The sequence below is a fragment of the Chrysemys picta genome, chromosome 1 (assembly GCF_011386835.1).
Source record: "Chrysemys picta bellii isolate R12L10 chromosome 1, ASM1138683v2, whole genome shotgun sequence".
NCBI classification, from domain to species: Eukaryota; Metazoa; Chordata; order Testudines; family Emydidae; genus Chrysemys; species Chrysemys picta.
This window is the reverse complement of record NC_088791.1, coordinates 318,446,930-318,464,168: the sequence shown is the minus strand read 5'-3', so window position 1 is coordinate 318,464,168 and position 17,239 is coordinate 318,446,930. Positions and strand designations below refer to the sequence as shown.

General features: G+C 44.0%; 1 protein-coding gene across 11 annotated transcripts in view; it reads right to left on the bottom strand.

Annotated features, from left to right (window-relative positions):
• Positions 1 to 9,957: 9,957 nt before the first annotated feature.
• ALKBH8 (alkB homolog 8, tRNA methyltransferase) overlaps positions 9,958 to 17,239 on the bottom strand; it is an 88,078-nt gene continuing 80,796 nt past the window's right edge. For all 11 annotated transcript variants that reach the window (XM_065581502.1, XM_065581501.1, XM_065581508.1 and 8 more), the window contains 2 exons: positions 16,689 to 16,838; positions 9,958 to 14,006 (listed from right to left, as the gene is read on the bottom strand). In XM_065581502.1, the coding sequence (XP_065437574.1) occupies positions 13,437 to 14,006; positions 16,689 to 16,838 (720 nt within the window). In that variant the 3' untranslated portion in view covers positions 9,958 to 13,436. The remainder of the gene's footprint in view (positions 14,007 to 16,688; positions 16,839 to 17,239) is intronic.

The window sequence follows — 17,239 nt, the reverse complement described above, 5'->3', positions numbered from 1 at the left end:
CCCAGGTTACAGGCCTGAGTGACAGGCAGGATGGTGGTGATGTCCACAGTGATCAAGAAAGGAGGTAGCAGGGAGGGCTTATGAGCAAAGATTAAGTTAGAATTCCTAGGATACTTAGCATTGTGTTTCATAATTTCCTACCCATTATGCAAGAACTTTTTCAGTAGCTGGAAATAGAAGTTAGAATCTGTTTGCTAACACAGCACTGGGTGAATTTCAAATGTTATCTGTTTGCAATTCAGCTATCTTGGCCCTTTTTTCTCTGTTTCTGAGAAATCTAATTGTAAACTTGCCAATATATCAGTAAAAGTAAAGAAAAATATTTCAGCAAAAGAAGTATTTTTGGAGGAAAATATCATCCACTGGAAATTTTGGATCACAGAAAAATCAGCAGCCTAAGGAACCCATGGAAGGGTTTCATTGTGTGAGGATCTTGTCTGCTTTCTGTAGATACTCTTCTGCTCCATTCTTACCCATTGATAATCTGGTGAGACTTGACCGGTGGTTAGATCACTAGTGTGGTATTTAGGAGAGCTAGGTTCCATTCCTGGCTCTGCCCCAGACTTCCTGTGTGATCTCAAGCAAGTCACTAGGTCTCTGTGTCTCAGTTTCCCATCTATAAAATGGGGATAATACCAACTTCACAGGGGTATTGTGAGAATAAACGCTTTCAAGATTGTGAGGTGCTCAGCTATGATGATAATGGGGCCAATGTTAGATAGAACAGAGCGGATTTATCAAACTGACCCTATTTGTCCTGAAGATGGTTGAAACAGTTATATAGTTTTCTGTATCAACTTATTTAATTTTCATTTTAAGAAAATAAAATGAAGTTAAAGTTAGGCAAGCCCCTTAAAATGAGGTTATACATGGACAGAAAACTATTACAAAGCAGTGGGGAGGGGGGAAGGGTCATAAGTGGAGCTGGTTTAAATTTTTTCACCACAAAAGGTTTTTTTTAAACAAAAACCACTCTTTTTTCCACAGGGGAAAGGTGAAGGGGAACTGTGGGAGGGTGGCCTAGGTGCTGGGGGCGGGGGGGGGGGGCAGGCAGCAGCATGCTGGATGGGGGGGTATTGGTGGGGCTGACAGGCTCTCTACCTGGCTCCGTGCCTCCCCTCCCAGTAGCAGCAAAGTTTGGGTGTGGGAGGGAGTTGGGGCACCGGAGAGGGTGAGGAGGGCTCTGGGCGGCACTTACCTGAGGGGTCCTCGGAAGCGGCGATATCCCCCTCACTCAGTTCCTAGGCGGAGGTGTAGTCGCCTCTGCCTGCAGGCACCGCCCCTGCAGCTTCCATTGGCTGCAATTCCCAGCCAATGGGAGCTGCGAAGCCACAGCTCTGGACGGAAGCTGCGCACAGAACTGCTTGGCCAAGTCTTCACCTAGCAGCTGAGCGAGGGGGATGTCACCACTTCCAGAGAGCACCCCTGGAAAGTGCCGTCCACAGCCCACCTCACCCCATCCTGTGCCCCAACCCCCTGCCCCCTCTCACATCCAAACTCTGCTGCTGCTGGGGGTGCGAGGGCGGTGGCCCAAGACTGCCCCAGCAGCGGCCAGTGTGACTGGCGCAGGGGCTGCCCGTGCTGCCCCAGAGCCAGGTGCCCCGGCTGTTGCAGAAGTCATGGAAAGTCATGGAATTCGTGTCTTCCATGACAAACCAGGCCATGACCATACCTCCGAAAAGGAATCAGGGCCCAAATCTATATAGTGATGAGTGCCCTCTTTACTTACAGTAAAATCCTCGTCCCACTGAAGTTAAGGAGAGTTTTGCCCTTATGAATTTGAGTGGGAAGTGCAGGACTCAATACTTTGCCAGATCAGCCTTTTAGGCCCTGAACCAGCAAAGCACTTAGGTGTGTGCTTAACTTTAAGCATGTAAAATAATGCCATTGACTTCAATGCTTAAAGTTTACATGCTGAAGGGTTTTGCTCTATCAGGGGTGTGGCTGCCAGGTTATCCCCTCCAAGGAGGCTGAGAATTAGAGGTGTGGAGTAAGGAGCAGGGCTTCCACCCCTAAAACAATCTACCTCTGTTGATGGACATGACGTCAGACATTTGTCTTCATGTGCTCAGGGTTAAACCGACTGTCAAATTTGGGGTTGATTTTGCCTTGGGTGATTTCCACCTTCCTCTGGAGCACTCAGTGAGGATCAGCCAATAGGACTAGTTAACAGCCACTGCAGGGGGTGTGTATGGATAGGCCTTATTTAGTCTTTTCATCCAATAGATTTCAAATTCATAATAATAATGACAATAATTCAAGCAATTTTGTCATTTAATGAACCCTAAATAGAAACTTAGTGTGAAAACCCATGCCCCACCAAGCCTTAGACATTGAACCAGACTCTTGACCCTGAAGCGTTCTGGCTCATTACATTTCCAGGAGAAAAGACAGGCAAGTGTTATAAAGAGTGCTTGTGGGTGGCAAATCACTCTCTTCTGTAATAAGAGTTTCAAGTTAATCCTCCCAAACGAGAGCCTTTCACACCACCTCTCTGTAATAAATCTGTTACCACTTCACCGTCATTCTGCCTTGTCATTTTCTCCTCCAGTGCCTGTTTATTCTCTGGAGCATTACAGGAGATTGCCTCACCTTTACTGAAGAAATCTTTCCGGAAAGATCCAATCCTGTGAGGTGCTGAGTGACAACTGCAAGAGGTTCTGAGTGCCCTCAGCTCCCAGTAAGGCTAATGCGGGAGTTGAATACCTCTTCTTGGATACTCACCAGACTGCTGTGAGGGAACAAACTGCTGGATAATTTGTGCTTTAAGCCTCTGGATTGTAAACGGAGTCTGGGTATTGCTCCTGTCTTGAGGCTTCTAGACACACTCTCAGGGTGCAGATCCTCTGTCTAGCACCCCCCTCCGAGAGCTGAGTCTTCACAGTCCAACTGCCTAGACCCTGGGACTAGACTGATGCCTCAGACTTCCTCCATAGCTTAACATACCCTTTCCCAGAACTCCAGCCAGGTGGGTGTCCTGCGTCTTCAGGGATGTGTTGTTAGGGTGATCATATTTTCTAAAGGGAAAACAGGACACCACACAGTGCTTGCCTGAAGCACCCCTCTCCCACCCACGTGCAGTGCTGGCCCAAGCCGCTCGCCCAGGAGCTCCCTCCCAGGCACATGGCTGGCCTTAGGTCTCTTAGGTCTCCCCCACAGGCCCGAGCCGCCTGGCGTCACTGCTTACCTAAGCCCCACCATCTGGGGCTGGCATTGCCGTTCGCCCTCCCCCCCAACATTCCTCTGCACGTCACTAGTGGGGCACGCCCCACTTTTTTTTGGTCAAAGCTGGGTATTTGTCCTGTTTGCTCTTGTTTTTGGAAAAAAAAAATTGGTATGCCCGGGACAGTACTGGCCAAAATGGGACGTATGGTCACCCTATATGTTGTAGGTGGAACACAACCCACAGACTTTGCACAGGATTCTAAGACATCATTGCTCAGTACTTAATTGCACAAGCTGTACACAGATCTAGACAAATAATAAACCCTACATGCCTTTCCCTGCCTCAGTTTCCTCACCATTCCATAGTATTCTTTGGGTGGGGGTCAGAGTCCTGTGGGGCCATCCAGGGTTCTTCTACATCAGTGCATGGCTTGTTTTCTCAGTCATGGAGCCTCCCCCACCAGGTCAGCTTGCTCTCTCTGACCTTGGTTGGTTCCACAGCTAAACCAGCCCTCCCACTAAGGCAGCATGCCTAGCTCTTCCCCTCCAGTGCCAGCCCAAAGCTTGCTGTGACCATGTGTGTTTATATATCCCACCACCACCATCTGATTTATTTATTCTGCTTCTGGGGATTTCCCACTACTGTAAACACCAGCCCCCTGTTAAGGTGAGGGAGAAAACTGGTTCTTCAGGCTTCAGCCAACCTTCACAGCCTACCCATTGTTAGGTCAGAGTACAGATATTGCGGTCAACTGTGCTCCATTGTTCCCAGTGCAGTGAGGTTACATGCTACTGGCCCTGGTGAATTCCACGATACAGCAATTTTCAATAGTCTCATAATGTCAACTAGAATCCATAAGTTGTACAAATTCCTCAGATCCTCACAGCTCCAGGGTACCCTCCACTCCCATTAAGGTAAATGAGAGTGGAGAGTACTCAGCACCTTATGGAGTCAGACCTTTGACCTGTACACTCTGGTGATTAACAACACGCTATATTCCAGACAGGGTAACTGCTGGCATCTTCCCAGGGTTGGTTTGTTTGTTTGATGAATCCCATCATGGCCAGTTATCTTGTAAGTACGTTCGTATAAAAGGAATACCCTGAACAGATATTTGGCTTTTTTTGTGGGGGTAAAATTCAAGGTTTCTTAGCATGGTAATCACATCATTAATAATAAAATCTGGGCCCAATTCTCTTCTCATGCAAGAGAATGTCCATGGCGTTTCACCAGGGTAAAAGCAGTGTGAGAGGGACTCTGGCCTCATTGACAGGTCCAGTGTCTCAAGGCCTAACAGAATAGCTAACACAGAATCAGAAGTGAGGAGCTGCCAACTCCTGTCTCCCCAAGAAGCCGTACTCTCTGCTACGAGGTCAGAGGGAGCAGCAACTTTCCAGGGGTGCTGTAAAAGCTCCTGAGAAAATGTATTTTCTTTTTAGAGCTAGGTCCATGTTAGACTCCTAAGGCATCCATTCTGTGATGGGCTGAGCACTTTAGCACCAATTTAGCAAAGCACTTAAATTCAAGCCAAAGGGACTACTCACATGCTTAAAGTGGAGCATGTGCTTAAGTGCTTTGCTAAATTGGGCCCCAGCATTTTGCAGGATGAAGCACTCCCTTGCCAGACTCACTATTTCACAAAGTGAGAATCAAGGTTTACAGCAGCATGTCAGGCAGCTTTCTGAACAGTGCTTGCCGTTCCTGTCAATAAATTACACATCGGTATGAAAATGCACCTGCAAGCAAATGCAGGAGCTGTTATGTGTCAGCAGCAGCCTGGGCATTGCTATACAAATGGCCAAGCAGTCTGTATGGCATTAGAAAATGAAAGAGATGCAGCGTACCCTAGCTTGGAGAACATTAGAACAAGCACATACAGTCAGAGGATTCTGAGTAACTAGGAGTATGAGGCACATGGGATGACTGAACTGCTCATCTAAAGAAAAACACCTCCACAAATAAAGACCACAACCTATTTGCAATATCAATAGCAAAAAAATTAATAAGGAAGTCACAGAATGCCTGGGAATAGAGAATAAGTCCCAATTCCCTCATTTTGGCCACGTCAGTGTGGAGCCTTTTTTTTTTTTTAATTATATGTATCAATGGAGCCATAGCACAGAATAGAGCACTGGAGTGATATAAGCCAGATATTTCAAGAGGACTCAGCCTTCATAATTGGGGTTAGATTTTCAAAAGATCTCAGTTTCTATAATAATTATTTATTATTTGTATTAGGATAGCACTTGCAGGGTAGGCCCTCATTTTGCTAGAAACCTGTATGAACATAAAACAAAGAGTTGATCCCTGCCCTGTGTCACAGAAGGAGCTGAGCATTTGAAAATCTAACCCAAAGGGATTAAAGTATGCCAGTGGGTATTTACTTCTACAAAACATGCTGGATTATTAATGAATTGTTATGCACAGCTGAACAGTGCTATTCCACAGCAGCAAATATAGTGCATATAATGAACTGTCAAGTTAAATGATCACATTTTCTTTGTCAATGCACCACGATCATCACCCTAAACGTTCTTAGTTTGCAAATATATCAATGAGTCTTATCTTGTGCACAGCTATTTAAATAATAATCAGCTATGCATACTTCGGCTGTCTTCCGAACACTGCCCTCTGCTGGATGGAATGTCATTAGCAGCTCTATTCAAATGCATATATGAGCAGGCTGCCCTCTAGAGACCTACATCTTGGCCTAAACAAAGGGTTGGGAAATGGGATAGGAGAAAGATGAAAGGGTGAGAAAGAAGGAACGGAGAGAGAGAATGGAGGAAGGGGAGAAAAGAGCAAGGGAAAAGAACAGATGAAGGCAGCAATAAGGGGAGAATGGGAAAGAAAAGGAAAAATGAAGGAGAAGAGGCAGCTACCTCTGTTGTCATAATCCTACTATGCTGTGAATTTCTCACCGGCATCAGCTTGCAAAAGTTGTCAAGAAAAATGTACCAGCCAAGACAGAAAATCTGCTCACCTAAACTTTTACCACGAGAGGGAGAAGGAAAACAAATTACATAGTTTTACTTACCAGTCAAAAAACAAAACAAAAACCCAGCTCACCCTGGGCCGGCAGAGTGTTGCCAGGTTGAGTAATGAGGTGTCTGTGATCCCACATCAGACACGTGTTGCACTGGCCTCTGTGGGGTGGATCTCAGACCTGTTCAAGTGTCATCATGTCGCCCTCCCAGCTAGTAGCCCTAGTGGCTAAATATTAACCCCAATGACCAGTATTGCTGTAGTGTGAGGGATCATAATACTAGCTGCCAGTGGAAGCAGCCTAGAATGTATAGACACCTTTAGACTATCCTGAAACAGCCATGAATTTCACAGATTACAACTATTACTCATTGTGATGGGGTAGACAAACCCCAAACTGGACCAGGAAAGAAAGGAGTTAATGGTGTGTTCTGGAGACAGGATACAGCCCATGCTACGCTATAGCACAAATATTACTGTTACAAAGGCAGCGTGTTCCAGTGTTAGGGCACTGGAGTGGGACTCAGGAGACCTCAGTTTTACTCCCACCGCTACCACTATATCTCCTTGGGTGACTCACTTCACTTCTCTATGACTCTGTTTCTGCTCCACCCTCTGACTGTCTTGTGTATGTAGATTGAAAACTCTTTCAGGAGGTACAGTAATGCACACAATGGGGGCCTAAGCCCACTTGGGTCCTCTAGTTATTACCATAACATAAATATTACTACTACCAGCATCCTACCATTAGGGACTGACACCATCAGGTCTCCTCACCTCTACCTTTAACAGTGTCTTTGGGAGACCATTGCTAGTTTCTCTTAGTCTTAGGGAAATACTGAGTTCTAGCATTTGGATGCTGAGTGAAAGGTTTCCAAGGGTCTGCCTACAGTTTCCACCATTGCAGATCCACTAATAGTAGCAGTGCTAGAATAGATCGTTAGGTCTAGAGATGACAGTGGTTAAAATGTCTGCAGTCAGTCTATATTCGGGCTCCCACCACTAAAGCTGCACCAAGGAACAGTCAATAGTGGATAATTTAAAGAGAAACATTACTAAAAACAAAGCCTAAGAAAATGAGAACTTAGCAGTGCGGTGTCCCATCAACATCTTCTGCCAAAGTGCCTAACTGCACATTTTTTCTACTTCACCAACCAATAACGTTACACCGAAGTTAATTTCCTGATGTTAGGTCCAAGGAAAATGGAGTATAGAACAGGTTGTTTGGCCAACTTAGCCAAAGTTAGGCTAACAGTAGTTGCTGGGCCATTCTTGTCTCTCTGTGAAACATGAGGACATGCTTGCTTGGGCTTCAAAGAATGAGATAAGGGGGGGTGTATTCTTGTACTAAATGTACTAGGAACGGTTTGTTTGGACATATGGAGACTTGCAGTCTCCACTTCCTGTTTCTGTTCTTAACTCCTTACTTTTTTTTAGTTTCTAGTGCATGACGAAAAAGCTGATAAGCTGCTGAGGCATCATGAACTGTTTGTACTGTCAAAGAAGATAGATATGCATAAATATTAGAAGCTTTTAACTAGTAAAGGGGGGGATTGGGTTGCTTTAACTATGACGCGACGGAACTGTCTATATAATTTCACTAGTTATTGTAATCGTGGCTGGTTCTTTCAGGAGACGGGCCGCTCTTTATTGTTGTGTGCACTTTTCAATAAAGAGCTTGTATTAGACTTTGCTGGTGTTGCCGGTTTCTCACTCTGCGGTCAGACAACGAACCGTGCCGTCTGGGTTAAAAAGTCCTCGACAAATTTGGCGACTCCGCCGGGACTCGTCTGACTCTCCGGTGCGGGATCAGACTCCGAAGCAACGCAGCGCGCATCCTCTGGCTTCGAGGAGCCTTGCCCGGTAACCTGATCCCTGCATCGGCGATAAGGCGAGTTCTGTGAACCAGCTGAAGCCTGTAGAAACCCAGCAATGTCCACCTACCCGTTGAGTAGGATCCAGGTCTTCAGGGTTCGAGTCCCTGGGGAGGTCAGGTCTTTGGGGTTCGAGTCCCTGAATAAGGTAAGCGATCGCCATAAAGGGGTTAGAGTCCCCGGGAAAGGGGTTAGAGTCCCCAGAGAGGGGTTAAAGTCCCCGGAGAGGGGTTAGAGTCCCCGGAGTAGGGTTAGAGTCCCTACAGGCTAAATGGGACAGTTTGGCAGCAAGTGCCCGGGGGACGCCCCGTTGTCTCTGGTACTTAGAAATTAGAAGGAAATCTCTGGAACAACCAGATGACTAAATCTAAATGAGAAACTTATGCCAAATTCAATGGCCTTCCTTTACTACCCATTTGTCCCCGACTAAAGACTGGCCAAGGTGCAGAACCTTTTCTGCTGACTGGATGGATTCCCTCAGGAATATCCTGGTTGGTCTTAGACCGGAACAAATGGATTATTTATTTGTATGGTATAACTATAAACTAAAAGAAAAACTGCTTTCGTCCCCAGCTGGCTGTGAAAAAATATAGACAGAGGCAAAACAAAGGCAGTACAAGTTACAGTGCTGAGATTACATTTGCAAAGCTTAACTATCAAGTGAGATCCAACAGTCTGCCTTTGAGACCCTGGAGCTGGCGTGGTTTGGGGACGCTGAAGAAGCCACAGGCAGCCAGCCTGGACTAGAATCTCTGAAAGAGACGTCCCAGGAGACCCCAGGGTGTAAAAGAACAGCCCTCCCAAGAGTGAGAAATTAACTCTATAGTTGCTAGAGGGAATTAAGCAGTGAAACTTGGTAAGAATTTCTGTAAGTAATCCAGGCAAGAAGTTATTTAAGTGGAACTATTCGACTATGAATACCTTAGTCTAATTTGCTGAAGAACACTCCTGCTGTGTACAATCTGTATTTTATAAGTTTAAGATGAATTGGTATTGTTTAAAGTTGCAAAACCGAGAATACTTTTGCCAGGCACAGGAAACTAGTGTTGTTTAAGGTATTTAGCATTTAATCCTTAAAGTGACTTAATGCTACAAGATTTAAAATGTTTTAAATAAAGACCAAAGGTTGTGGCTGCAGCAGGGTAATCAAAGCCAGAAGAATAAAAGATTTAAATTTTGTTTTTGAGTAACAAAATAGCAGATAAAAGATCTGGTAAAGAGAGAGAAGGACAGTGCCCCTGGCTCTGTGTGGTCGAGCTGACACTTTGCTGTGGGGGCATGGAGATTTTGTAAGCATAAAAGAAACAGTTACACCTTGTGTAGAAATTGATGTGGCTAGTGTTGTAGAAATTGAATTGTGGAGAGGATGTGCATTTTCCCCAGAACATGTGCAGTGTATATTGTAGCAGAGGTAAAAGAAATGCAAACCTACCAATATAGGTTGTGTTGTCTTTTTCAGATCACTGTGTGTTTGAAAGCAGGAGTTAGAAGTAAAAGGCAATCAAAAGTCTGGGAAAGTTAATTGTGTCCTTTTTTAAAGTAAGAATCTTTAAGCTGTGGATAGCTTTGGATCTGGAAGCAAGCCAGAAAGTATTTGTATTAATGCAAATTATCTTACTAATAAGGTAGAAGCCACTGAAACCTGGGCTGCCTATGAAACAAATACAAGAAAATATGGGGTAATTCCTCTGTTTTGTCTAAAATCAACAAAAGTATGTGTATATAAAGGAAATATTTTAAGTAAATAATGTCTTTCAAATCATCAGAGAAAACGGATGCCAGCTGAACAGCATTCAACGTACCATGCATTTACTGGTACAATAGGAATTATTTTTGTGTTCTATGTCCTGTCTTGTGGGGTTTGTCTTGTGGCCAGAATTGTTGTGTTTAATATTTTCATAAGACAGTCTAGTTCAAAATTAAATAAAAGGGTTAAATAAAAAAGCAGATACTTGTTTTATTCAACTTGAAATACAAAGTGTTTAAATAAATCAAGAAAATGTAATATACTAAAGTCTAATACATTTGCTTAAGTAAAAAAAAGAAAGCTTCATTGGGCAAATCTTTTAATTAAAAAAAAAATGTTGTTAAAATTTGCATATCAACAGTCTTTGGAAGCAAGGACATAGAAGGTTAACCCATTCCCCATATTGCCCATGGGATCCTTCTGGCTACCTTAGATTTCTAGCCAAAGGGCTGGGGAGGGAGGAAAGCTATTGGACACAAGAGGTTGTACCGAGTAGACTCCTCAAAGGTGGGTGTGCTTGTCCTGGTTTGTTGCTCCAAAGCTCTGTATAAAAGTTATTTTACTAGAAGTGTGTATATGGCATACATTGAATAATAAGACTAATGTACTGTATAATGGCAATGTGTATGTGTTCATTGTTAAAAAAAAGTGTATAAGTAAAAAGTAGAAGTTTCCTTTGTAAGTTAAAAAAAGCCAAAAAAAAAAAAAAGAAAAAGAACAGAACGAGTTAACTGAAAAAAAAATAGCTAGCAAGCTCAGTCTAAAAATAAAATGCTGGCCCATCCAAGGGCACTGCCCACAGCTAAGACTTGGCTAACAGCCAAAAAAAGGGGGGCCTGAATGTGCCCAAGCAGCTGTAAAATCTGCAAAACACTGCCAGGCATTAATAAAATGTGTTAAGTTTTTTTCACAAGTAAAGAAGTGCTACCTAAAGACGGTAGCAGTCCTGCCATTCATTGAAACCAAGAGACTAAGTCTACGTAAAGTCCATCAACGAAAGACTGCTTTGACTCCATGCTAGAAAGGCCCTTTCCAAGTCCTGTTAACCACCAACACTGCTGTGAAGTGCCAAGGACTGCCTACCTGGACTCATGCTTCTCACTGCAAAAAGACCCCTCCACCTCGGGAGGACTCTCCGACTAATGATCAGCCTATTCCTCCTTCTAACTCTGCTGTGCCTTCTGGACAGCAGAGAAAAAAAAAAAAGACAAGGTGAAGTGCTAGTAACCTCTCCCTTGTCCACTGACAGACGTACTGTGCCTTTGGATTTTTTCCTAAAAAAAGCAAAACCCATTACAGGGTGATGTGCTAGTAACCTCTCCCCTGTATGATGCTGAACCACACTGTTTCAGAAAAAGAAAAGAAGGAACACTCGCTCCATTAAAACCACCAAAGTCCAGGAATTCCTGACTACAAAAAAAAAAAAAAAACATTAAGAACTAACCCTGGTGAAAAAACAAAGAATTATACACTAGCAGGAAAAAACTTGTGGACCCATGCTTGGGAATGTAGTTTTGATTGGATTTGGGGGTTTATTCTACAGGCTGCGCCCTGTGTTTTGAATAAATCCTTCAGCATGTATTGCCCTCCCTAATTGGATTTTAAATGCAAAAAGAGCTGCTATTAGATTAGCACAACAGAAGGCTTAAGTTATTTCTTCTAGAAAGAAGAGAAACTTGACCAGATCCCTATGCGATAAGGCCAATAGTACAGCAGCAGTTTAAAATATTTTTAAAAACCAAAAACATAATAAAAAATTAGGGCAACTAAAGAAGGCCACAAGCCTTATTTGTGGAGCACAGCTAACCCAGGTACAGGCTAGAATTGGTGAGTTACATGTTATCTCCGCCCTTAGTTCTATGACCCAGAAGTTGCTGACAAAAATAGTATTAAATATCACTGAGGCTGGGCAGGCATTGTAGTGGAATCTAGCATGTTCAGGCTTGGCCCACTGCCCTTACAGACACATCAGAAGTACCATCTGATCTGTGGCCATAGAAAAATACTTGGAGACTTGCGGACATTCTCAATGCTCCTTCCAAGCATATGGACCGGTTAGAAAGGTGTGGGCTCCCACATACCGAATCCTGCCGGGTCCATGAAGAGAATGCATGTGGGATTGAGTAATTCACCGAGACATGTGGAAAATTAGACTAACGCCGATGCCCTGGTGGACTTGGTAACAGCACAGAGAAAACTAAGGCAAATGGTTCTCCAGAACCACTTGGCTCTAGATATTTTACTGGCCTCTCAAAGAGGAACATGTGCATTAATTGGACAAAAATGCTGTGTGTATGTCCCAGATGTTTATAATGCCACTTAGAAAAGAGCAAACCACCTTATAAAGGTAGCAAAAGACCACGGAGGGAAGCAAATTGAATCCTGGTGGAGTAACCTGTTCAATTGGATTCCAGATATAGGTGGTTCGCTCCATAATGTACTCCAAAGTGCCGTTGTAATTATATGTGGCCTGCTAGCTTTGTATGTTATAATAAAGGTTGGATGGGCACCAAAGTGTGTTCTGCCAAAAAGTAATCAACTCCCAAGCTTACCACTCATAGCTGTCTCATAGTAGTTAGTTGTCCCAGGAGTCCCTTCGAGGTACTCCAGGGACAAAGGGGGGACTGTTAGGTCCAAGGAAAATGGAGTATAGAACAGGTTGTTTGGCCAACTTAGCCAAAGTTAGGCTAACAGTAGTTGCTGGGCCATTCCTGTCTCTCTGTGAAACATGAGGACATGCTTGCTTGGGCTTCAAAGAATGAGATAAGGGGGGGTGTATTCTTGTACCAAATGTACTAGGAACGGTTTGTTTGGACATATGGAGACTTGCAGTCTCCACTCCCTGTTTCTGTTCTTAACTCCCTACTTTCTCCTAGTTTCTAGTGCATGACGAAAAAGCTGATAAGCTGCTGAGGCATCATGAACTGTTTGTACTGTCAAAGAAGATAGATATGCATAAATATTAGAAGCTTTTAACTAGTAAAGGGGGGGATTGGGTTGCTTTAACTATGACGCGACGGAACTGTCTATATAATCTCACTAGTTATTGTAATCGTGGCTGGTTCTCTCAGGAGACGGGCCGCTCTCTATTGTTGTGTGCACTCTTCAATAAAGAGCCTGTATTAGACCTTGCTGGTGTTGCCTGTCTCTCACTCTGCGGTCAGACAACGAACCGTGCCGTCTGGGTTAAAAAGTCCCCGACACTGATAATGGCCTTGGTTCTCTGCTCCAATACTATCCTGGTGCAGTGCAGTGTTCTACCCTTACCAAGGCAAGTTCAGTTACACTGGCATAAAACTAGCGTAACAGAGTGGAGTATATGCCCTGGATGAAATCCTGGCCCCCCAAAGTCAATGTGAGTTTTGCCACTGACTTTCACATGGTCAGAATTTCACCCCTTCTCTCTTTCTCTTTACTACTGTGAAAAATAAAATAAATTTCTCTGTTAATATAAAATTTTACCATAATTTTAGTACCACAAGGAGACAACAACCAGCATCTAACCTTGGCTAATGTCTTAAAATAACTGTGTTTATTGTACAATTTTAAAGGCAGTAACAACTGCAGGATGGGTTTTAAAATGCCTCTGCACAGTACTATCACAGGCAAAGATTTAGGCTGAAAATAGCATCTCTTTCAGATTCACAGGAGGAAGTGCAGCGGGTTACTGTTTTTCAAGAACCACACACCAGTTTCCCTGATCATAGTAACTCTTTTGAATTCTTATGCAATCCAGGGTTTTGCAGGCTGCTTCCAGTTCTCCTTCACAGAACACATGATAATAGCGGTGGAAAACAGGACTGAATTCTTGCAATTCCTTAGAACCAGCTGGAAGCTGAAGGGCTTTAACACATTCCCCTTTCTTGTTAGTGCCCCCTTTCAGGTGCCAGGGAACCAGCACATCTTGAGAATGAAAGGATGTTCTGTTAGTATGAACAGGCAGCTTGGAGTGAATTACCTGCTTTGCATTGCCACCTTTGTCCTTAGAGTCATTAAGGACTCGGTCAGAACATGCTGAGTCTTGGCTACCGTTGTCATGCATTTGATCACAGAACAATCCCCAGGCCACATCTGTATTGATTTCCTCCTCTTTCCCTTCACTAGCTCTCTTTTCCTTAAGGTACTTTGACTTCTGTTTGTTGTATTCTTGTTCCATTGCCCAGATGTAAATGAGTGCCTTTCCGCCAGGCCTTAGGAGCCGGGCTAATTCACGGACAGCAGCCAGTCTTCTCTCCTAGTAATGAAAAGACTCAATGAGTACATATGAAGTTAGTGCATAAGCAGGAACACAATGAAATGGAACTGACAGCAACACCACTGCTGCAATGAACAGAAATGATTCCTCCCTGCTCTATCCCCAGGTACGAAACAGACTGGAGATTTTTTTTTCCATCCTACTTTTTGGTTATGTGATCTTAACCTGACAAAAGTGAGCATACTCCCCACTAGTGGGTGATGATGAGTAAGGGGGCAGGGGAGTAATTCATTCATAATGTAGTCAACCACTATGCACACGGGCTAGGCCAAAGCTTCATGGGAACTACTTTTTGTCTACAGTACGTGATAACATCAGCTGTATTGATTTTATTTATTTTTATTACAAGTAGCACTGAGAGGTGCCAATTGAGATACCGGCCCCACTGTGCTAGGTGCTGTACAAACACAGTCCCTGCCACAAAAATCTTACCATCTAAATAGACCAGATAGACAAAGTGTTGTGATCCCCACTTTATAGATGGAGAATTGAGGCACAAAGTCTCAGACCGAGCCAGGAATTTAATCAATGTCTCCTGCATCCTAATGCAGGGTCTTCCTCTCAAATGTCATTAATTGTAACTAGACCAAATGAAACATAGATGTCTATACAATCAAACCAAATTCTTAAGAGAAGGTGGAACAATACCATGGGGGTCTGCACAGAGTGGAAAAATGACAAGGACAGTGATACCACTGCAGATTCCGATGTCTAAGGAAGTCTGAGTTGTAATACAGATATATTGCAATCTTATCACCTAGGACAGCATCCAGCAAGCAATGAGAAGTGATTGGAGATGCAAAAGCAGCTGGTAAGGAGGGGGAAGCACATGAAGACAATTTGTGGGGAGGAGCAGAAGTGAACCAGGTTAGCTGGTGTGCTCTGCCTGCTGATCATCATACTAAACTCAGTCATTTCTCTGTCTATCATGTCCTTCTTCCATTTTGTCTGTCTTCTTCACATGTTTCTCATCATCTGCTTAGATTGTAAACTCTTAGAGGCAGGGACTCTACTTGACTATAAGGTAGATAGAAAGCTGGCTAGATCGTTGGGCTCAATGGGTAGTGATCAATGGCTACATGTCTAGTTGGCAGCCGGTATGAAGTGGAGTGCCCCAAGGGTCGGTCCTGGGGCTGGTTTTGTTCAATATCTTCATTAATGATCTGGAGGATGGCGTGGACTGCACCCTCAGCAAGTTTGCAGATGACACTAAACTGTGAGGAGTGATAGATATGCTGAAGGGTCGGGATAGGATACAGAGGGACCTAGACAAATTAGAGGATTGGATCAAAAGAAATCTGATGAGATTCAACAAGGACAGGTGCAGAGTCCTGCACTTAAGACGGAAGAATCCCATGCACTGCTACAGACTAGGGACCAAATGGCTAGGCAGCAGTTCTGCAGAAAAGGACCTAGGGGTTACAGTGGACGAGAAGCTGGATGTGAGTCAATAGCGTGCTCTTTTTGCCAAGAAGGCTAACAGTATTTTGGGCTGTCTAAGATGGGGCATTGCCAGCAGATCGAGGGATGTGATCATTCCCCTCTATTCGACATTGGTGAGGCCTCATCTGGAGTACTGTGTCCAGTTTTGGGCCCCACACTACAAGAAGGATGTGGAAAAATTGGAAAGAGTCCAGCGGAGGGCAACAAAAATGATTAGGGGGCTGGAGCACATGATTTATGAGGAGAGGCTGAGGGAACTGGGATTGTTTTAGTCTGCAGAAGAGAAGAATGAGGGGGGATTTGATAGCTGCTTTCAACTACCTGAAAGGGGGTTCCAAAGAGGATGGATCTAGACTGTTCTCAGTGGTAGCAGATGACAGAACAAGGAGTAATGGTCTCAAGTTGCAGTGGGGGAGGTTTAGGTTGGATATTAGGAAAAACTTTTTCACTAGGAGGGTGGTGAAGCACTGGAATGGGTTACCTAGGGAAGTGGTGGAATCTCCTTCCTTAGAGGTTTTTAAGGTCAGGCTTGACAAAGCCTTGTCTGGGATGATTTAGTTGGGGATTGGTCCTGCTTTGAGCAGGGGGTTGGACTAGATGACCTTCTGAGGTCCCTTCCAACCCTGTTCTATGATTATATGATTGATGTGTGCAGTGCGTCCAGAACCTAGCACTCTGGAGCCCTAATTTCTGATGGATTATTCTAGGAGCTACTGCAATACAAATTATTACTATTATTTATATTTGTATTATAGTAGTGTCTAGAGGCATCAGCCCCACTGTGCTAGGCACTGTATAGACACATAGCAAAGAGATGATACCTGCCCCAAAGAGCTTACAGTCTAAGTAATCTAAACAAATATTAAATCTACATAATAACAACAACATCAAGATGCAGCACAGGCCGATCTTATCAACCACCCCACGTGTGACATCTTTTCACCTTATGATCCTTTTAATGCCAGGGAGCAGGGAAAGTGTTGAAAGTTTTTGAGGAGGAAGGTGTTGCAGGAGACAAGAAGAGAAAGGAATCAGAAGGGATGAAGTGGCTATATCCATCCCCTCAGGCCTTCATCCTCCCTGTCCATACCTTCTCCTCTTTTCTTTCCCTCCCATTTCCTTACGCTCCCACTTTCGAGATCCTCTTTTGCCATTCACTTTCCAATGGGACAAGCTGGTGACCTCTTGTGAGATCTACAGATGTGAGAGTGGACTTACTGCTGTTGAAAAATGGTGGATTACAGCAATGGAGATGCAGGCATCACAAGAACTATTTCGAACTGGCACAGACAATGCGTCACAGACAAACGCCTGGAATTTCTTTTCTCCACAGATGTCCACCAAGTTTTGGCTACGATCACAGCCAATCTGTAACAGAAAGGGTATTGTTAAACTGCTGGTTTTCACAGGAAGATAGTTACATGAATGGCTCCATCAGTCTCTTCTGTTCAGACACTACACTGGATACATTTTAGTAAAAAAATAAGTTTTAGTTAAAGGGACAAAAAAAATAGTCCAAATTATTTTTTTGTTGCTGCTCATTTAAAATTAGCTTGTGGGGTACTGGACTTTAAGGCTGTTGATTATGGATCCTTGGTTCTGAAAAGCGTGAGTTAGAATAGCTTTGGGACTGCTTGGGATAGTTCTCAAGGTACCCAGGCTATGAACCACCTTGTTACTTCCTGCCTCCGGCATGAGGGAGCCTTGCCTGTGCTAGCTGGGGATTTGCTCCTTAACACCACTAGCCTGCCAGGCACTCAAACACTCTC